Raw genomic sequence first — 23,177 nt, 5'->3', positions numbered from 1 at the left:
AATTAACGAAACTTTTTATTCAAATATGGCTTAAGAAATCAGAGATTAGAAGAGTATGAGCTAATTGTTTAACAAATGATGCCTCAAGCTATCTCATTTCTATCTCATTCCCACAGTTGGTCCAAATTAGATCTCTTCCTTCTGAATTAGTCTATGGACAGGTGATTATCAATTGAAACAAGAAAAGAGACTGAGTATTAAGTATCAACCTGGAAAATAAGGTCATAATTTCAATGGCTTTTAACATGAACACCAGCGTCTAAAAAAAGTATATGGCATATAGTAGGTGCTTAGGTTTTCTTGACGAGAATAACAATAATTAATTATGCATCCTTGTGGAAGATTTTTAAGCTGGAAATAAAAAATTGTGGCATAATTTTTAAAAATACTCTCAGAAGAAAATAGTACCTCATGCCCTATCCTTAGAAACTAATAGGAAGATTTTTTACAAAGATTTAGCTTTGGTCAATTTTTTTAATGTAAAAAAATCAGAAGTGAATTCGATTTTTATTATTCCCAACATTTTTAAATGAGACAGCTAACAAAAATAAATCAATCAGTTATTTGAGACTATTCTAATAAAAGAGAATGAGATCATTTCAGATTCTTCTAAAAAGAAATAGGGTTGGGCAAAGGAATATAGAGAAAATGGATTTAATTCAAAGGTAACTATGACCTAAAGTAGGAAATCAAAATCTCCCTAAGGACACTATAAGGATTTAAGCTCAATTTACAATAGGACATGGGTCTCGGGTCAAAGCTCCCTTCAAAAATCACATAGTTCCTGCCTCCTATAGGAACTCCAGTTAGAACTATTGGGGACTAACGTTGACTACTTCTACACTTGCTCTGACACAGATCCCCATTCTATGTATGGGTGAAAAGGCAGGGCATTACTCACATTGCTTCAAGGTCACACATAAGAAGACACACATGGTCTCCAACACTACTGTTAAGCATCATTTGCCTGTACCTGACCTCAAATGCTTAACTTTAAAAAAAAAAAAAAATGTGTATTTAAAAAAATCTTTCCTTATAAAATATTCATTTAATTTAATTTGAAAACAATTAACAAAAACTAATTACCCAGAAATAAACAGTTACCCCCTGGATACCTTCATTCTTTTAGGTCTTTTTCTTATGTATACACATGTACATTTTTCTGCATTTTAAAATGCCAAAATGAGATTACTTCTTACCCTTTATTTTACTTTTTTTCATTTAACATTGCATGAGAATTTTCTGATACCTGTAAAAAGTATTCCAGTCTGTCATAATTTATTCCTCAATCACTGAATATTTGTTATTATACTTTAAAAGAATTTATCTATTTATACATAACCTTGTTCCACAAAAGTGATTGGCTATAATTAAAATATTTCTGGCCCTGACCGGTTTGGCTCAGTGGATGGAGCGTCGGCCTGCGGACTCAAGGGTCCCGGGTTCGATTCCAGTCAAGGGCATGTACCTTGGTTGCGGGCACATCCCTAGTGGGGGGTGTGCAGGAGGCAGCTGATCAATGTTCTCTCTCATTGATGTTTCTAACTCTCTATCCCTCTCCCTTCCTCTCTGTAACAAATCAATAAAATATATTTAAAAAAAAAATATTTCTGGGTTCTAGCTCCCATAAATAGTTGGATTACTTTGGAGAAGTCATAAAGTCTTAGAGCTTTATGTATCCTTAGATTAAAACAAGGACACTAAAGTAGATGCTTTATAAAATTCCTTTACATTTAATGTTCTTTAACATTTGTATGGCAACCAATTGTTCTTAAAGATATCTGGGTAAAGTAAAATTTCATATTTAAAAATTTCCACTCATTTTAAAAAGCAATTAACTAAGTAACCAACACTTTAAAAAAGATAACATTTGTGTTACCTTTTACATATACATATAATAATATTTTTAAGGGATATTTTGTAAAACAAGTGATCTGTGAAAGTCTTGCATTAATTCACTTTCTGTCTTCCTTTTGGGAAAATGAATATATATATATATATATATATATATATATATATAGCCTAATAAATTTAGGGATGGCGAATGAGGACATAGACTATAGCAAACCAAAAGGTCCTATTAGAAAAAGAACCAGTTACCTTAGTTTCCCAAGTTCTAGATTTGGATCATCAAACGGACAAATGTTATTGGGGAGTATTTCTTCAGTAACAAAAACAAACGACTTACTAAATTGATGTCCTTAATTAAAGATATAATCAAAACCTACTTATAAAATGGTGAACAAACTATTTTAATGGATACCAGATGCTAGTACACAGGGCCAAATCTTAAAAGCAGTTTCAAATTATGTGGAATTTTTTGCATGCAATTTTTTAAATCATGTATGTATTCCTTATGTTATTAAATGTATAAGCTTATTGTTTAAATAGTAATATACCCTACTGCAGAGTTAACTGGGATAGGAAAATCTATAGTTTGGATATAATTTACATAAAATGACCTGATTGACTTTATACTAACCGGTGTTTATAAGAAACATGAGGAAACACTACACCAAAAAGAGCCACGGAAGCATCAATGACTGAAACTCCAAGAGGAAGAGGACCAGGCACAGCTTCTCCAGCAGGTATTCGTAAATAAATAGAGGATGGATCATGCTCCAGAGCCCCACTTCCAGATGCACTGTTTGGCTGGAGCTGCAAAAGAATGACATGAAAATAATTCAAAATCTACTTTAGGAAATTCACTTACTAAGAACTGGGCATGAAGAATAGAACAGGTGAGGAAGGAGAAAACATAATAAAACAAAAAATAACAGAATGACTGAATTTGAAAAATTTTAAATAAGTAAAAATATAATTTGGCCTTTTAAAAAAGCCATCAGTAACACCTTTTATAAATTTAAGAAAAATATTGTTCATTCTAAAACATGTTTATGCTACCCAACTTAAAATGTGCAAAGCAAAACAAAGGAAAGACTTAAACCCACAAAAATTTATTTAAAGAGGCTTTAGTATCTCTTTTTTAAAGTACATAAGAGGTAATGTATTCAATGGGCAAAACAGTTCTAAATGCTCAACCTAGTAACTCCCATTTCTCTCCAACCTGTCAGAAAACAAACTAAAACAAAACACCAATAATAAAAAAATTCAGCTAAAACTGGTCTTGGCCATAGACACCACAGGGTATCTAAATATAAAGAATATTGAATAAAGAGAATTCACCAAATTCTAACTATTGCCATTTACCTGTTTTCACTATTTTTTCACCACCAAGAAACCATATTTATTTTTTTAAATTTCTTTATTGATTAAGGTATTACATATTTGTCCTTATTCCCCCATTACAAGAAACCATCTTTTAATGTCTAAGAAAGCTCAATGAAAATTAAACCTTAGTCTACAATATTTTCTTTTTAAGTGACCATGTGTAATAATAAAATGGCGTAATTGAAAACCACCATGTTCAATTAAGCAAGTGTTTCAGTTCCCTATATGGTTTACTACCTGGTCTTCAATTGACTTATGATCAGTTTCTTGCAGCCAGGAGCCAAGAAGAACACTATCATCATAGTGACAGAGGGATCTGAGGAGTGAAGTAGTTGTGTTGGCTGAATTGTCAGTCAAAGTGAATTCTGCCACCAGTTCTCTAAGAAGTGCATTGAAAGACCCTAAAACACAGAACTTCAGATCAGATTAAGAAGAAGAATTTTGAAGAAAATCACAATCATTGCCCACAAAGAGTAGCAACATGTGCAACAGAAATAAATAAGTTCCTATTTCCTATTAAAAAAAATATGCATTAACTATTTTAATGCTTTTTTTAATATATAATAATGGTATTTCCTTTTTTACTATTGTATTGTGCCTTTTAGCCCTAATTATTTAAAGTAACCAAAAAAACTCAAATAGAGAAAAGACTATTCATTTTAAATGTATTAAATATGATATATTATTTTATTAATTACCCAATGATATACAAACACTAAACTAGAGCATGTCAAAATTCTTGGGCATGGTTGAACTAGAAACAAATCTGAATTATTTTAGCATTAACGTTTTATATAATATTTAATTTCTGTAAAGTTCATTACTAGTTTACCTCCAGATTCCAACATTATTGGCTATATTATAATATATGTGAGGTAGATTAAGATAGTTATTAAAAGCATAGACTTCAAAGATGAACCAGCTGGGTTTGAATCCAACCTCTACCACTTACTAGCTCTCAGATTTGGGCAAGTTATATTACCCATATGTACCCAAGATTCTTCATTTTATAAAATAGAGTTAATCACCTCATAAGGTTGAGGTTAGAGTCAGATGTTAATACCTGTAAAGGGCTCAGAAAGGGGCCAGGAGCACAGTAAATGCTGTGTTCACAGTCTAGATGAAGAAAAGGAAAATGGCTGTCTGCCTCTGCACAGTAAGTCAGTGGGAGAGCTATGGTCAGAACTCTAAGAACCGGAAAGGGACATTAAAAAACTTTTATTAGCCCAGTCAGTGTGGCTAAGTGGTTGAACATGGACCTATGAACCAGGAGGTTCGGGTTGGAATCCCAGTCAGGGCACATGCCTGAGTTCAGGCTTGGTCCCCAGTAGGGGGCATGCAGGAGGCAGCTGATCAATGATTCTCTCTCATCATTGATGTTTCTATCTATCCCTCTCCCTTCCTTTCTGAAGTAAAAAAAAAGAAAGAAACACTTTTATTAGCTACTGCAAATCGTATTTACCTTCGTAAGTTTTTGGAGGTAATAAAGCCAAGATATCATACAGTCTTAAACGGACCATTGCAGCACTAGCTTTCAGATGAGCTCCGTGAGCTTTAATTACAGATGGAATACTAAAATATCAAAAGTATGGTTAGTATCATCTTATTAGAAAAAGTATTACTTATAACCATTTTTTTCAGCAATGTATCAGTGTACTGACAAATTTACAGTACTTCAGTAAGTATTAGGTTTTCATTCAGTTTATTTTGTCACCTTTACTGTTAGTAACAGAAACATTATAAAGTACAATTTTATTTCAACACATATCATTACTACAATTTTAAAAGTCATTTTATAAAAATAAAGTTTTATATGTTTCCTATATGATACTAGAGGGAAGTACAAAACATGACTATGTATCAATATGTGAAACTGGAAATTGTCATGATTGTTTACTTACTGCGACATCATAGTCATGGCACATTCAATAGGGGTCATCAATTTTCTAATCACATCTTCAGTTAGGAGTTCAGGACAATGTGCAACAAAACTCCTCATTGCTAGACAAAATTTTCAAAAGGACAGATTTGGAGCAGTTTTTGTGAGGATAAATAAATTTATAAAATTATATAAAGGTACCTACAATTCTTATTATAAAATAAAAAGTTCTAAAACCAGGTAAAACCAAAAGAAGAACCAATTGCAACTATAGAGAGAAATTATTAGAAAAGGCTAGAAGGGTGGGCAGCAGAAATGGAGTGAGGGGAGATAACTGTTAGGGAGATTTCTGTGAGTAGGGATTCAGAAATCTATAACCCTACATGAATCTAGATGATTACAAAGGAAGCAGTTTCCAGACAGAACCAAGAGTGGACATAGTGACCCAGTCAGAAGGAACATCTTTATTGGCTCTTTAACCATAGAGCCAAGATTAAAACAGGTCTTGGATGTATGGGAACAAGACTGACACTTTGCTCTGCCAGTCGTTATGGTTACATCTAAGTCCCACAGTTTGAAAGCAGCACTTTTCACCCTGAGATAAACCAAAAAAAGAACAGGGTCACCAAGTATAATTCTAGTTCCTAAATGAAACAAAACTTGAGTCTTTCCTGTAATTTGCTGACTCTGGAACAAAAACAACTTTATTCAAAATTTTTATAATGCTGAGGACTGAAAAATGTATCAGCGTTTGCAGATTTGATCATGATAGGAGGAAATAGCTGTTTATCATTAAGGAAAGACTAACCGCAAACTCAATAAACTTGGAAATCCCGAGTTTCTGTTTCCTTTAAATACCCACTGGGTTTCTAACATGGTGATCCAATGCTCCTCTGACAGGTGGAAGACTGCGATAATGGGAACTAAAAGGCCTGGGTTCTACACCTGTTTTCACTAACTCTACCTTCTGTCTCAGTCTCATTATCTATCTATATATAAAAGCCTAATATGCAAATAGACCGAATGGTGGAACAACCAAACAACTGGTCACTATGACTTGCGCTGACCACCAGGGGGCGCACACAGAGCACGGCGGGTGTTGGCAGCAGGTGGCAGAGTGCGGAACATGGTGGGCGTTGGCCATGGCGGGATGGTGGAGCAGGTGAGTGGGGGCACCAGACCAAGGCGGGGCACCAGTTGCTGTCATCAGGGTGAGCCTCTGGTGGTTACTGAAAATTCTTTGCTCCCACATGCCGTGGTCCTGCCCAGCGCTTGTACCTGCTGCTGGCGCCAGCCCCACTCGCACCCACTGACAACGCCCGAAGCTGGCTCCGAACTCTTGGCACAATCAGCAGGTATGAGCGGTGGCTGCTGGCCCCGATCACCCCTCAGGGCTTTTCCACCTCTCCCTGCTCCTGAGGGGCGACCAGGGCTGGCAGCCACCTCTCGCACCCGCTGCTGGCGACAGCTCTACTTGCACCTGCTGCCAGCACCGACCCTGCTCGCACCTGCCACCAGTGCCGGTGCCATCAGCACATGGGAGTGGTGGCGGCAGGAGCAGGGCTGCTGGCAGAGAGGGGACCGGGGGCTGCAATGGAAGGGGCCAGGTGGGGGCGCGGAGGATGGCCGAGACCCACTCCTGTACTCACCTCAGCCTCGCGGCCCACAGTTCCTTTCAAGGTGCACGAATTTGTGCACTGGGCCCCTAGTTATTTCATAATTAGCAAACTGGTGTAGATTATTTACAATTTGTTTCTAATTCTAAAGGTCTACAAACTTTAGATTATATATTAAACTTACATATAAGTTTATATTACAAATTTACTACATATTAAAATAAAAATTTGAAGTAGTTCTTTTCCTTCACAAATATTTTAGTAATAAAAAAATATTCTGAAAGTGCATCCTTTTCAGTTCTTACCACATAAAGCTCCAGCACGGCCTTCCAATGTTACCTGCCAGGTAAAAGAATCGCCTCTGGCCTTCTCAGCCTCCAATTCCTTTAAAGAACGAGGGAAAACATTTCGCCACAGTAACAACATCTTCGGTAGATGATAACGAACGACAGATGGTCCTAACCGAGAAAAGGAGAATCCAAAATCATACATATATATACATATATGACATACTTTACAGTAAAAAATTTTTTAAAAAGCCCCATACAAGCTTTAATAATAGCTAGCATTTCACTCTATCTTTATCTCTAACATGAACATTTTCAAAATGTTTCTTATTCAGTAGGTAAAATACATATCTATGAAAGCATAAAAATTTTCACCTAAAAAGAACTAATATTTTTAGCACATAAATATGAAACAAATTCATAAAAAGTAATCTAAAACAAATTACCCAAATATATTCAGAATGGTGAATTACATATTATTGATGATAAAACATATTTAGAACATATTTTATGATGTTTATTCTATAAACATATGTACATAAACATATACACAGTCCTACACACATACATACGTATATTCCTCTACTTGGAAGGGGCAATTTATATGGTTAATTTAGTTTTACTAGTATCGAGGAGCAGTATACTTAGAACTAGAAACTTATATTTATATTGCTAAGGAATTCACTTAACATATCACTTACTATACTTAAACAAAATTTCTAGAAAAAAGTTACTACTTTTTATTTTCTTTAGAAAACTAGGTCAGAGCATAATTTCCAAAAGGCAGATGTTTAAAGTGGTGAGTAACTCTGTACACACACATACACACACACACACACACACACACACACACACACACACACACACACACACACATCGTAGAAGGTAACCATGAACTAAAAGGTGGACACCCCTCATCACAATAACATCTTTCTGTCCTATGTCAATGCTGCACTTTGCCTGCATCTCAGATTTGTCACAGCACTTAGAGAATGAAGCACATAAAGATAATCCAAGGAAGCAGAACCAACAATACTGTTAAACGGGACATTATCACCCTACTAAAATTACGTCACTGGCCTTTACTTTGGGGATAAAATGTGCCCCCCACACTTTCATCTCTTTTGATAACAGTAAGCTAGTCAGTTAGACCTTGGCTATTCTGATGGTAAAGGTGAAACTTTGTTAATAACTTTCTCCTTAAATGTCCTCAAGCAGAAATTGCCAAAAAAGAGAAATATACTACTAAGTGATGGGAAAAACATCTTTACCATTTTTAAATCTCATTCAAAGCCTAGAATGCGAAGTTTAATACCTTAAATTGAATTTTCTTTATTGTCTACTGACAGTTATAGAATAAGACAGAAATCCTACTTAGATATCATTATACCTAAAGTCATAAGTGCTCCAAGTAAAAGCCATCCAGCTTGGGTGCGCTGTAAAGACAGCCTGCTGTTTTGGGTAGCAGTTCGTAAGAGATCTTCAGCAATACTAACTACCATCTGCAAAAAAAGTTAAAGAAATCAAATAAGAAAATACATAGCTAATATACTTTATTAAGACAAAAGTTATCCCTTTTTGTTGCTGCTGCTAACATGTTTTTAAAGAGGCAATTTTGAGACCTACTCAAACCCGAATGCACTGCTGCCTCTGAGGAGACCCAGAACAGCGTAGTGGTTAAGAGTGAGCTGTGGAGCCAGTCTGCCTGGTTCATATCCTAGCTTTGTTATTTCCTGCTTTCTGACCTGGGACAAATTAACTTCTCTCTCTCAGGTCCCTCATTGGCAAAACAGGAGTAAGAGAAGTGCCTACTCACTCTTTTGAGGATTAAATTAAGTTCATGCAGCAAAGCACTCAGAACAGTGCTGGTCCATGTAACCACATAACTATTGTTATTGGCACTATCATCCTATATTCAAAGGTTTGTTCAAGTCCTATTATGCAAATGCCATTAAGCTAACCTTATGATGCTTAGAGTGTTGAAGAGAGAAGAGAAAGGAAAAATGGGAAGTAACAAGAAGCACATAATTAAATGACAAATAGTACAAAGGTGGTAGTGGTCAGAAAAGTATCAAAGACTGAATAGTTTTTAAGAGATTTCATGAAAGAGATGAACATGAATTGGGTCTCTCAACAAATAGATTAGTTTGGTACAGGTGAATGAACAAGAAAGGGGAGAAATTCTATAGTAAGAGATTAGCATGAGCAAAGGCATGGAGACTGAAGAAAGCAAGATGACTAGTCCAGTGGTCGGCAAACTCATTAGTCAACAGAGCCAAATATCAACAGTACAACGATTGCAATTTCTTTTGAGAGCCGAAAACCGACTTCTGCGCATGGGCCACGAAGTTTCAATCGCACTGTACGTGCGCGCCCGCACGTGGTATTTTGTGGAAGAGCCACACTCAAGGGGCCAAAGAGCCGCATGTGGCTCGCGAGCCGCGGTTTGCTGACCACTGGACTAGTCTGACTTAAGAGCAGTGATAAATTACAATGAATGGGTAGAGTTTGCCAGAGTCTGAGTACTAGGTAGACCCTAAGGGACTCTGAACAAATGTGAAATATAAAAGTGTGTGGAAGAGATGGGAGAAAAAGATATCAAGGATAATCAGCTATGACACAACTCTATGACAAAGGGAGGAGGAAACCTAGATTCAAGTAGTAACTATGAAACTCACAGGAATGAACTCACAGGTCATGAGCCTAATAATCCAGAAAAAAAAAAGTTAAAATCTAGCCCAAATCTGCCTATGTAAAGTTGCAAATAATATTTATAAAAATATTCCTGAGAAGAAAATCATGATGGTAGTAAGAGGTCAGTAGAAAGGAAAAGAAGAGTAACTGATTAAAAACAAACATTCAACTCTATTATCTAATGCTTAATAATGGCCATAGCATATTCTCCTGACATCTTTTAATACAGCAGTGTGAATTTTTATTTCTAAAAGCTGAAAGATTTGATTTCTAAATTATATTAATTACTTAGGGTTTTTCTCTAAATTATAAAATGATACTATAACCAAACAAAAGCTATTTATTATTCCTGTGTCATAATTAAATATCACACTTTATAGTCTGTCAATTCCATTTTAGCAGAACACTTATTTTATATTATCAGAGTAAAACTGTTGTCTGTCTTCTGATCACCTCGTTCAACGGCAAACACAGAAGGTGTTCCAACAGACTGAAGCCCACATGCAACACTTGCAAGTCTAGGATCTGCCCTACCTTTCCCTTGGCATGAGGAATGCCCAGTGGACACTGATGAACTCCACCTAACAGGGCAGCCATTGCAAAACTGTATCCACTAACGGCTTCTGGGGAAGTTTTCAGGTTGTTGAGCCGCTCTGCACACCTGTCCAGAAATGGTGTCAACTGGAAAGGTAATGCCACAGCCACACAGCGCAAGCACCAGGCAGCAGCGAGCCGAGCAGCCATACTTGGATGAAGAAGCACAGAAGTCACAGTCTCCAAAAGTCCTAACAAAGAAAATACTCAAAAAATTACTCTTTAATGAAGTCCAACAATTTCATGAACAAAAGACTATGTACAATAATTAAAATCATAACTATTATGGCTTCAAACATACTTTCAGAACTTTGCTAAAAACACATACATTACCTCATAAATAGTAGAGTACTTTAAAGGAACATTTTCTACAAAGAACACAGTATAATTACATTCAATAAAATATAAACGTGGATGTAAAATAAATGAAAGTATTCAACAAATTTTAGTCAGAAACTACCATGACTTTTTTATTTGTTTCTCCAAACTTTATTTCACCATTTAATTCAATACTGACTATCACAGTGAATTTTAAGTTAAATAAAACTCTACTTTTGCCAAATGATCTAAACTGCTAATTTGATGACAAGCAGCTAATCAGGAGCTAAATATCAATTATACCTATGATTTTTAAAAATGGTAAAGGACTATTTCTGCAAGTAAGTGGATATCATACCTATAGATGCTTCCTGAATTAGAGGGGAGGCTGTGGCGTTGAGGCTCTGCACCAGGCTCCCCAGCTCCTGGAGGGCGCAGACCATCACATGCTGGCTGGCTGCGATGTCTGCTGCTCCAGACTTGTTTTCACTGCTAGTGTCATTCACTACTGCTTCTGGAAACACAACAGCATGTCCTCAATGAGAGTGAATTAAATACAATTTTCTTGATCTACATAATTATATTTAATTATGCCTGAGTGTTAGAATTCTGTATATTGTTATTTCTCAGCAGAAAACTTGTGTAAATAACAGTGAAGTAGCCTAAAAACATTATTTAATGACTTCATGGCAATGCTTTAATACATATATACTGAGAAATTTTGTCTGCTTCTAGGATAAGACCTAATTTTAGTAGGCAGCAGCAAACTACAGTGTACAAAAGCACAGGCTTGAGAGAAAGAAGACCTGGGTTCAAACCCCAGTTTCCCCAGTCATATTAGCTATCTGGCACTGGGCAAGACAGCCTACCTAGGTCTCAAGTTCCTCCTCTGCTGAAAGGGTTAAGTGCCTGTCTTGAACAGTACTGTTACAATTAGTCAGTGCATATAAAGAATTCAACACAGTGCTGCCCTCAATATGCATTTAATAAATGTTAGTGGCTATTATTGTTACTATTATTACTGCTATTTTCAAGTGCTGCTATATATTGGTAGTATCATCAAATTACTGACCAGAACGTGGATATGTAAGGAAAGAGGCTTTAGATTTTCTTACTGGAATGTTCCTCAAAGTCCCCATTCACTTTTATGCCCCCTCCCATCACCTTTTAATGTCCACTAGACTTGGGATGTATTTAACATAGAACAGCTGTAAATCCCTTGTCAATTTACTAATTGAGAATACATTCTGGCCCATAAATCCCAGATATATAGCATTTTATTTAATTAAGCTTTTAGGATTTTTAAATCAAATGACTACTCTATGGCCTTAAGATTAATAACTCATAAATAACAGTAAAACTTACCCTTTTTGCATTCACTATGAATTAGTAGACTATAAAATATAGAATATAGAATAATAGAATACAATAAATTAACACATTATGGACTCTAATTAAATACCTCTTTTCTTCTTAGCAATTTCTGGACTTAGAAATGCACGAATTCTTTCTTTGATTACTAAACTAGAAGCTGCCTGAACAGGTAGTTCTCTGTATCTGGTTCACTATTTTCCTCCCACGATTTGGTAGTGTTTCTGGCACTCAAACATTTCTTCAATGAATCAATGTACAAAGGTTTTTCAAGTTGTACACCTAGAATATATTGCTATTTTAACATATCTCAAGACCTACTAGTATACCTCCTTAACTTAAGCAACCTTTAATTCATAATTTATAACTTTCAGTTAGCCCTGTACATTTAAAAAATGGTTTGCAAAGATATAAACAATAAAAACTATAACTAAACTGTGTGTACTTGTAAAACTTATAAAATTATTTTCTCTAAATATAAATTACTGATTATTATCTATTCATTAAATTCTTATTTCTAAGGAACTCTATGAGGCAATATAATGTGCCTGGTTAAAGTTAATGTATATTACCAAGAGTGATAAAACTAAACCGTCTTACAGAATTTACATTTACCTTGCTTTGACTTCCTAATTGAATTGTAAGCTCCATAAAGGCAGGAACTTTATCTCACTCACTAGAGGCCTGATGCACGAAATTCGTGCAAGGGGCTCGGCCCCCACCACAGCAGTGGCTGCCTCTGCCTCAGTGCAGTGGCCGGGGGCCGCCTCTGCTTCGGCCCCCACCACCACAGCTTCATCCGGAAGGTCGCCCGCTCTAATTAACATATTATGCTTTTATTGATTATTCAAACCTTAAAAAGTACTGCTTTGGAATTTCAGACTATTTGTTAAACTAAAAAAATTATAAAATTGATACTTCTTAGAAAAAGATTTCTTTTAATTATGAATTACTGGGGTTTCACAATATATCCTATACTGTGCTAAAGCCACCTGTAATTATTCTTCTCAAGTCTTCATATTAAGTCTAGTAAGGGAGGGGAAAAACCAGCGTTGTGTATATAAAATAAAAGGCTCCAAACATAAAAATCACATTGATTATTCCTTAAAGAGAGCAAAGCAATACTGCTGTGTACAAGGAGAGCTATAAAATCAGTATAGGTACTTGAAATAAGACAAAAACCCTAATTTTATAAACATGCTACCAAAGTCTTTAAAAACTATTTCACTAAAATTATGTGTTGCTTTAATACCAAATAAGAATACTCAATAAAATGACTGTTAAAACACAGCCCAGAAAAATATATAAATTAATCAGATGTTGGTATCTATATATATATATAAAAGTCTAATATGCTAAGTGTCCGACCGATGTGCACTGGCCACCAGGGGGCAGATGCTCCGACCGGTAGGTTAGCTTGCTGCTGAGGTCCAGCCAATTGGGACTGGGCAAGAGGGGCCATACATGCCCTGGAGCCCTCATGCAGTCCCTCCCCAGCTGGCCTACCTCCCATGGTCCCTCCCCAGCCAGCCAGCTCCAATCGGCCCCGATGGGGACTGGGTAAGAGGGGCTGGACACCCCCTGGAGCCCTCCTGCAGCCCCTCCCCAGCCGGCTGACCCCGATCAGCCCTAATAGGGACTAGGCGAGATGGGCCGGACACGCCCTGCAGCCAACCTACCAAGGACCCTCCCCAGCCTCTAAAATATTTCTTCTAATTAATTTCCTTTCAATGTGCACAAATTCATGCACCAGGCCTCTAGTTTATTAATAATAAAAAGAACTAAATGACTAAGGTAATCAATAACATTATTACATCAATCCTTACCTACTACTTTCATCTGTTTTCCAATAGCTTGGCATATTTCTTTGGCAGCTGCAATCTGGGCTTTTTCACCTAGCAAACTGCCCACAGTAGCTCTCAGGATAAAAGAGACACATCGTCTTGAGTATACAGCCTCTACATGTGTTTGCGTTGCCCGAGGATGGGAAACCAGATCAAGTACGTGCGATAAGAATGTAGCAAAGCTACGCTCCAACCACTGACCACCCAATGTTGTGACAAAAACAACATATGCCTATAAGCAGATTAAGATACAACTTCAAATAAATGTTTATAAACTGAAATTACAGATAAAGCAACCACAGAAATAACTGACAACAGCATGCAAATAAATTATATTTGAGATGAAAATACAGAGAATTTAAAACATGAGACATTTTTAGTACTTCTAGCATAAGAATTATCTTTGACTAACATAGTTAAGACAATAGCTTCGTGAAGAAAATAGTGAGTGGTAAAGGATGAAAGGAAAGCTGAATTTATCCTGGTTATGAAGAAGGTAATAGGTTATAGGAATAAGAAAACCCTAACACACTAAATAAATACAGACCTAGAGCTACAACTCACTTGCTTTTGACTTTAAGATAAAAAATGGTTACTTCTATTTACACTTGTTTCAGGAAAAAGAAACAGTTGAAGTGATTTTGACTAAAATCACAATGAAGTATTTCATCTTATTAGGCATTAATTATTATTAGATCATTAACCATAACATCTTACTTGGTGGTATTATTTTAAAATTACAATTCTAAGTCAGGTTTAATTTCAGAATTACGTTGGTGATTAACAATTTATGAAAACCCAAACTATTAACCAATATTTTTAGCTACAGGATCAGTGATCAAAATTAAAATCTAAATGTCTCAAGCTACCTAAATAACATTTTAATTACAACAGAATTATTTCACAGCTGATTTTCTAAAAAGTAAAATTTTCTTAGATATTTATATAAATAAAGTAGACATAGGCTTATTTATACATCATTAAGTATCTACCTTTCCATATAAGCATGCAATTTGGAGTTTTAATGTAATTCATTCATTTGGTAAAAGAAATGTTTTGAAAGAAACCAGACAATATTAAAAATCTGTGTGTGTACTATACTTAGCAAGAGTCTTCCATGAATTTTCACAAGGATATGAACAGAACTCTTTTATACATGTATTACAAACCTGTGTGACTCCAACTCTCACTTCACGATTAACAGACCCTCCAACTTTTAACATTTCTCCGCCACTCTTTAAGAAACCTGACCCTCCGCGCAGAAATCCTGTGGCCATGAGTTCTAAGACTTCATCAAGTGTCGCTCGCTTCACATTCTGGCGCATTACTTTCAGGATGAAAAGTAAAATTATAAACAAATGTATTTTGCTATAAGTTAAATAAAACTTTCTAATAATCTAGCTTGAAAATTCAAGTAATTATTTTTAAGCATACCTAAGTTACCACAAAGGAGATAAGGCCATTGAGTTTTCCTATTTTCTTAAAATTGACAATGAACTTGTAAAAATAAATTCAATTTGAAGCAAAAATGCTAAGAAGAATAGAAAGAACTAAAAAATCAAAATCAATTCAATAAATCTATGACAGAATAGTCTAATAATGATGTAACCTCAATATGTGTAACACAACAAGGACAAAGCATACCCACAGCAGATACTGCTAACTGATCATAGACAGCTTCCTTCCCAAAACTGAGACGGACACAGAGAAACTTCGTCAAACAGTTACCAATGCATTAAAATGTCACTGGAGCCCTAGCCAGTTTTCTCAGTGGTTAGGCAGGGGTGGGCAAACTTTTTGACTCGAGGGCCACAATGGGTTCTTAAACTGGACCGGAGGGCCGGAACAAAAGCATTGATAGAGTGTTTGTGTGAACTAATATAAATTCAAAGTAAAGGAGCGGAGGGGAGAGCAAGAGAACCCTCTGCTCTTTCGGCTCTGCGGGCCGGATAGAACAGCCGAACGGGCCGGATCTGGCCCGCGGGCCATAGTTTGCCCATGGCTGGGTTAGAGCGTTAGCCTGTGGACCGAAGGGTCTCTGGTTCGATTCCTGGTCAAGGCACGTACCTTGGTTGCAGGTTCGATCCCAGCCTCAGTCAGGGCTTGTGCGGGGGCAACCAATGGATGTGTCTCTCTCATCAATGTTTCTCTCTCTCTCCACTCCCCTCCTCCTTCCCTTCCACTCTGTCTGAAAAATCAAAGGGAAAAATAAATCTCGGGTGAGGATTAAAAAAGAAATGTCACTGGATTATAGCTGTCTTGCCACCTTTGGTATACAGGTTCATATTTTATGAAGTCCTTTCACATATAGTAGCAAATATAACCCTCACAAAAATTCTGTAGAAGAGATATAGAGCTCATGATTAAGTATGTAGGCTTTAAAATGTAACTGCCTGAATTTTAATTTCAGCTCTGACACTTAAAACAACACTTAGTCGAACACAAATTATGTGATCTCTCTAAACTCCAAATTTCTTGTTTATAAAATGGCAATAACAATAGTACTTACAATTCACAGGTCTTTTGTGAGGATTAAATAAACAATTCTGTTGTATGCTTAATTCAATGCCTGGCACAGAGCACTTAAAAAAATGTTACCTGTCATCGACATCATCTAATTCACAGACTGAAATAATTATTATTAAAGATGAAGAGAACAAAGCTCAATGTGTTTCACAACTAATAAACATAGGAGCTCTTGACTCTATAACATCTGACTCTCCTTCTCTGTAGATACGGAGTAGGGGTGGGAACACAGCACAGCTGGGTCTGCTCAGATCTACACACCACTATCCCTGAAGCATCTCCATGAAATTGGGAGCCATAGGAGATGTCACATGAAAAGTCAATGCTGCCTCCGATTCTGTTCACAGTGATGGCCAAGAAAAAATGAAAAATAATACTATGTTACAAATGGGGATCTAGTCATCAGAGATTTAAAGTAAAAAAGGGTATCAAGTGCCCGATTTAAAGTCCTTAAATATCATACAAAATCATTGCATAAATCTTCCTGCTTATGTGTCCAACATACTTGCTGTAATATTACTTTGTACATTATCATCATAAAAAAATGTCTTAACTATACCAAGAAAAAACGCCATTTGGGTACTTTAACATTATGAAAAGCAGAGAACCTAATGATTGAAATCCTTTAAAGTGACTTGCCTATGAGTAATAACTCATTTAGAAGGAAGCATTCCATGTACCTTCAAGTGTCTGCTATAGTCTAAGTCAGGGGCTGGCAAACAATGGTACCTGTTGCTTGCTTTGGCATTAGTGCTGTCGCCATGACTGTTCCTAAGAGTTTAGACACTGCCACCCGCACTCCATAATTTGAGTTTTCCAAAGCCTTAAAGCAGAGAGTGGCTATATTTTCCAGTTCAGCAGTCCACATGAACACAGCTTCATTCTGTAGTTCTAGTAGACACTGTCATTTAAAAAAAAAAAAAAAGAAGTAAATTACATCCTAAAACTTCCACTTCCAGAGATGGCATAACAAGAACCAGATTTACTCTCCAAAAATAACCAAAATGTTGGACAAAAAATATAAAACAACAGTTTTCAAGACACTGGACATCAGGAGATAAAAGATAATGATCCCTAAGAAATGGTGAACCCTACAGCATTAAAAATTGGTCTAGTACTAACCTTGGCAACTGCGCATCGAACAGCCATGGACCTGTCAGTCAAGAGGGACCTGGCATTCTTGTAAATATCACGATGAGAAGAGGCTGCTGCACCACCCAGCCCATTCAGAACTTTCTGTAGACTCATTAAGATTTCACTTCGCCCTTGAGACTACACTCAAACATAAAGAAAAGTTAAAATTAGGATGGAAAGCAAATTCCACATTTAAACAAGAACATACCAAAACACAAAAATTCTGTGGCCCTAATGGCCTTACCTCTAAATTGTAAATAGTAAGTAATAAAAAATAAAATTAAGTATTCTAGAAAGTACCTGAAAGGTAAAAATAATTACAAACTTCAATTAAATTACTAACTTCAATTAAATTGTTTCTGAGAAATTAGGTTACAGCAGGTAAACACAGTCCCATGTTTCCATGACCTGTTGAAGTGCAATATAATGAGACTATGAAGACAAACTCAAAAGCTTTAGTATCGTGTCTTAAGAACCCACACTTTCAGAATGTGAAAGGTTAAGTAAAAAGTAGTTAAAAAGTAATATAAGCCATCTAAGAGAAAGAAGACATCCAACACATTTTAAAAACTTGTCACAGTTATGCTAAACTCTCATTTTCTTGTGATGAATTCAAACCCTTGTTTTCATACACTTATAGTGCTTGATTCATGTATCTAATAGTATACTTATTCAAATACAGATATCACTCACCAGACTATAAGCTTTTTTATGTTTGTCATATTCATCTTTATATGCCCAGTACCTGACAATATGTCTTCAATTCTTATTTAATAAATAGACAAAGAGTTCCCAGAAGACACTGTCTAAATCTTTAGCTTTCCTAGATAAGGGAATTAGACTATGAGAGTCCAGGGTCTAGGCTATTTTTAGTTAACTTCAAGTTGACAAGGAATTTTCAAAAGCAATATCAAATTGACATGACAAAACAGAACTATTTTTACTTGACAATAGCTGCTGTGGATAGAACAGTGTCCTCCTACCCAAAAGATTAGTTCACATCCTAAGTGCTATTACCTGTTGACATGACTTTATTTGGAAATAAGGTCTTTGCAGGTGAAATCAAGTAAAGAGGTCATACTGGACTGGGAGGTGGGCCCTAATCCCATCACTGGTTCCCTTACAAGAGAAGACTTTAGACACAGAACACAGATGAATAGGGCGAATACCATGTGACAAGGAGTCAAAGTTTGGGAGAGAGGCATCTACAAAGCAAGGAATACCAAGGAATGCCAAGGGTTGCCAGTAACCTCCTAGAAGCTAGAAGGCAAGGAAGGCTTCTTGCCAGGAGGCTTCAGAGGAAACATGGTTGTGCTAACACCTTGATGTCAGGCTTCTAGCCTCCAGAACTGTGACACAACACATTTCTGTTGTTTTAAACTACCCAGTCTGTGCTAATTTATTACTGCACCATCTGCTCCATTTAGAACTTTCTGTAATGGTACAAAAAATAAAGTGGTGATGCAAAAATATCCATAAGGCGAAGTAAAAAATGATACTGTAAACCTATTCTTTGTCAAAGAAAAGCATTCTTTCCCTTCTCCCTGAAACATGAAGTACTGTACATTAAAAAAGAGCAAGTAATTTTTTTGCAAGTCATAATTTTAAATTACCTTCTTGCTAAACAGTATGAATACCACAGTGACAGAAAAAAGGAAAACATATATTTTTAAATGACATTAACTCCTGCCACTAGCAAAACATTTAAATAGCCCTGGCTGGTTTTGCTCAGTGGTTAGAGCGTCGGCCTGCGGACTGAAAGGTCCCAGGTTCGATTCCAGTCAAGGGCATGTACCTTAGTTGCGGGCACATCCCCAGTAGGAGGTGTGCAGGAGGCAGCTGATCAATGTTTCTCTCTCATTGATGTTTCTGACTCTCTATCCCTCTCCTTTCCTCTCTGTAAAAAATCAATAAAATATATTTAAAAAAAACAACATTTAAATAATATTTGTTGTAAAACTTACCTCTGCACTTTTCAGAGATTTCAAAAGATTATTTACTGTTTCTGGAAATGCACTACCTAGCATTCTCCCCATTTTTTCATAAAATGCTCCAACACAAGTCACTGCAGCCCTATGAGAAGTGGTATTTTCATTAGTCATTGTTCAGGTTAATAACTTAATTTTATCAAACTTTTCTCATTTTCAGAAAACAATTTATATTTGGGCAGGGCACTTTTGACTACAAATCCTTAATTTTCAACTTTAAAAAACACCTTATTTATTCTTTATAATTACAAGAAATACTATGGTTTATCAACTTCCATTCTTATTAGGAAAACAAGAGAATAAATACATATTTACGTAACAAATCATACCCATCCTTTGGAAAGAAACTCAAACTTTCTTTTCATGAAGACTTTTCAAATTACATCAATCTACAAAGATCCCTCTCTTCTCTCATATATAATACTGTCAACCACTCATTTTGACAAAATTATATTGTTAACTGTGTTGTGACTTGACCATTTTATTCGGTTATATCTTATCCTTCCAAAGGAAATGTAAACTCTGGAAACAGGAAACCTCTATTACAAATAACAGTAAACAATTACTTACAAAATTTAATCTAAATGGCTGTAATGGAACATTTGGCTACAGAAATGTAACAGCAGCCTTTCTCTTTAGGAGGGAGGAAACCAGCCAACCATCACTCATATAAACAGTAAATAAGTGAGTAACTGAGTTTAGCTTAGAGACCGGAGTAGGGCACAGAGATGAAGAGCATATATGTGGGAGTCTGGCAGATGTGTGCCTAAGTCCTAGAACCTGCCACCTAATAGCTCTGTGTCCTGAGCAAATTACTCTGAGGCTGAGAAAGAGTACATAAATTTAGCTCACTATCATATGTGTAGTAAATAGTAAAATCAGGGAATCGACCTTCACCTCTTTGACTCCAAATTCCATGCTTTTTTCAATACTCTCCAGGCTGATAACAACGTTAAAGATGACTGAGGTCACGTACCAGAATATATTAGGAAATTCCTAAATAGAAACCATGAATCCACTGGAATTACACATAAATAACATGTAATATGTAATAAATTCTACTTAAGCAGAACTATAAAAACATGTGTGGCAGAGAACTAAATCTTCAAAATCATTAACATGGCTTCAAACTCCAAAATAAAGTGGAAAACACTAACGCTCCCTAATCTCTTCTAAAGCTCTTGAGATCTGTACCTATCCCGAACACAAAATTTAATCACAACTTATCTACACAGTTGAAAGCAGACCAAAGAATCAGTGTTCAGATTAATTTCCTCTGTAAGCCATTATACTGGCTCTGGCATCCTGAATGCTGGTGTTCTAGAGTTGTATCCTTGGCACCTTCTCTCCTCACTCTTCCTAGGTAACTTTATCCCTACCAAAGGGTTCAGCCTACTCCTAAAACTCCATTCTCTACTCACCAAAACTACATTCTCAACTCAGATCTCTAAAATCCAGACCAGGATTTACACACTGTCAATTGGCTAGTCCCACTTATACTTCAAAATCAGCATGCTCAGAATTAAACTCATCATCTTCCCCTCACAACTTGTTTCCTCTATTAGTTTGTATCTTTCTGAAAAAGCACTGTAAATAGGGTATAAATAAGCCATTTCTGTTTCCAATTAGAAGTTTCCTTTGCCTAGAAAACAGGTTGGCAAACTACAGGCCAAATCTTATCCATCATCCAGCTTGCCACCTGCTTTTTAAATAGTCCTATATATTAAAGCCGTAATATGCAAATTGACCCAACTGTGGAACAACTGGTCACTATGATGCGCACTGACCACCAGGGGGCAGACGCTCAACGCAGGAGCTGCCCCCTGGTGGTCAGTGTGCTCCCACAGGGGGAGCTCTGCTCAGCCAGAAGCCGGGCTCACAGCTGGCAAGTGCAGTGGCGGTGGGGGGAGCCTCTCCTGCCTCTGCAGCAGCGCTAAAGAGCAGTCGGGCAGTAAGGAGCAAGGGGTCCCGGACATCCCCCAAGGGGTGCCTGACTGTGAGAGGGCGCAGGCCGGGCTGATGGACACCCCCCACAGTGCAAGAATTTTGTGCACCAGGCCTCTAATAGTTTTATAAGAACACAGCCATACTAATTTATTTATATACTGTCTGTGGCAGATGTGAGTAGTTGTCCACAGAGCCAAAAATATTTATTATCTGGCCCTTTTCATAAAGTTTGCCTATCCCTGGCTTATCACATCCATCTTTTCTTCTTCCCATTTTAACGTCTTACTTGACTAATTTCCATGTTCCTTCCTTGATGATTGCTCTTTAGCTGATGCTTCTTCGAGAAGCCTTCTTTGACAAGCTCTCCTGCACACCACAGCTAAGCTTATTTAGGTGTAATTTTCCCTCCCACAGCACTCCTCATGGTACCTTAACCGCTATGCTTCTAATTTAACTTTCACAGCATGGGTCCCTATACTCATTATCTTCAAGACCTGCTCCAAAAATACCTGCCCTTGATCCAAATCACAGTATGGGCTAGGAGTTGGGATTAAATTCTTAATCTAGGGGTCAGAAAGCTTGCAAGCAAAATGGTCTCTGTCACAGGGACTCAACTCTGTCATTACAGCATCAAAGAAGCTACTTCTTAATGTATAGACATGTCTGCATCCCAACAAAACAGGCATCAGGCTGGATTTGGCCTGTGGGCTACAGTTTGCCGATTCCTGCCTCAATCCCATCACCTAGAAATTCTTTATGTTTCCTTCCATCCCAGCCAAGAATATTATCTCCATCCAAACTTACCAAAAGACCCCTGTGCAAACTGCTGACATTATATGAATCCTCTATAGTTTGCTGAAAGTCCCAGTGGCAATGGGAAAATGTTGAAATAGAACCCCTTCCCCAGACCTACTGAAGGAGCTTTTATTATCAGCAGCATGCCCCAGACTCCATCTATTTGGAGGTCTTTATAATCAGCAGCCCCTTATTAAGACAAGTTACTCTGAAAAAAAAAACACCTAAAATCATGCAAGGGTCGATCTCAAAGTAAATACTTACAATTTTGTTGGTAAATAGGCTGCAGTGTCATCTTTACTTCTGATAATGTCATTACATTTTTCAAGTGTTTGAAAAACAGTGAAAGTGTCCCCAATGCTATAGAGGGCTGCGAGATTTTTAGCTAACAATTTTCGTGTAGGTGGTCCAGGTGAACTACTTATTAATCCGGTTAATTGTTCAACAAGTTTTTTCTGTTTTTCCTTAACATCAGTCTGTTATTAAAAAAATAAAGAACATCAACAGTTTTTTTAATATGTACTTTTGTTGCCTTTGAGTAAAAATAAAAAAAAAACTTAACAGGGCATTCTAATAATTAAAAAATATATTACATTAGGCATAAAACAATAAATGAGAATTTTCAAGATAAGGCGTTCAATATTTGCAAATGTTATCACTGATAAGGGTTTAGTCTCCAACATCTACAGGCAGCTTATACAACTTAATAAAAGGAAGATAAATGATCCAATAAAAAAATGGGCAACGGACCTAAATAGAATCTTTTCGAAAGAAGACAGAAGGAAGGCCAAGAGACACATGAAAACATGCTCAAAGTCACTAATTATCTGAGAGATGCAAATCAAAACGACAATGCGATACCATCTCACACCTGTCAGAATGGCTATCATCAACAAATCAACAAACGACAAGTGTTGGCGAGGATGCGGAGAAAAAGGAACCCTCGTGCACTG

The 23,177-nt window shown here is 36.7% G+C and overlaps 1 protein-coding gene across 3 annotated transcripts in view; it reads right to left on the bottom strand.

Annotated features, from left to right (window-relative positions):
- The window catches only part of HEATR5B (HEAT repeat containing 5B), a 76,543-nt gene that overhangs the window by 48,545 nt on the left and 4,821 nt on the right, over nt 1–23,177 (bottom strand). For 2 of the 3 annotated variants that reach the window (XR_013961348.1, XM_080682930.1), the window contains exons 3-16: nt 22,489–22,700; nt 19,459–19,567; nt 17,483–17,632; nt 17,090–17,261; nt 15,004–15,161; nt 13,817–14,066; nt 10,978–11,133; nt 10,242–10,492; nt 8,404–8,515; nt 7,032–7,184; nt 5,133–5,232; nt 4,694–4,803; nt 3,469–3,632; nt 2,483–2,658 (exon numbers count right to left, since the gene is read on the bottom strand). Coding sequence is in view for 2 of the 3 variants with exons in the window: in XM_080682930.1 (XP_080539056.1) it covers nt 2,483–2,658; nt 3,469–3,632; nt 4,694–4,803; nt 5,133–5,232; nt 7,032–7,184; nt 8,404–8,515; nt 10,242–10,492; nt 10,978–11,133; nt 13,817–14,066; nt 15,004–15,161; nt 17,090–17,261; nt 17,483–17,632; nt 19,459–19,567; nt 22,489–22,700 (2,273 nt within the window). In the remaining variant the exon portion in view is untranslated. The remainder of the gene's footprint in view (nt 1–2,482; nt 2,659–3,468; nt 3,633–4,693; nt 4,804–5,132; nt 5,233–7,031; nt 7,185–8,403; nt 8,516–10,241; nt 10,493–10,977; nt 11,134–13,816; nt 14,067–15,003; nt 15,162–17,089; nt 17,262–17,482; nt 17,633–19,458; nt 19,568–22,488; nt 22,701–23,177) is intronic. The other variant, XM_080682931.1, reaches the window with a different exon arrangement.

This window comes from Plecotus auritus (genome assembly GCF_963455305.1).
Source record: "Plecotus auritus genome assembly, chromosome: 8".
Classification (NCBI taxonomy): Eukaryota; Metazoa; Chordata; class Mammalia; order Chiroptera; family Vespertilionidae; genus Plecotus; species Plecotus auritus.
This window is presented reverse-complemented; position numbering and strand designations above follow the sequence as displayed.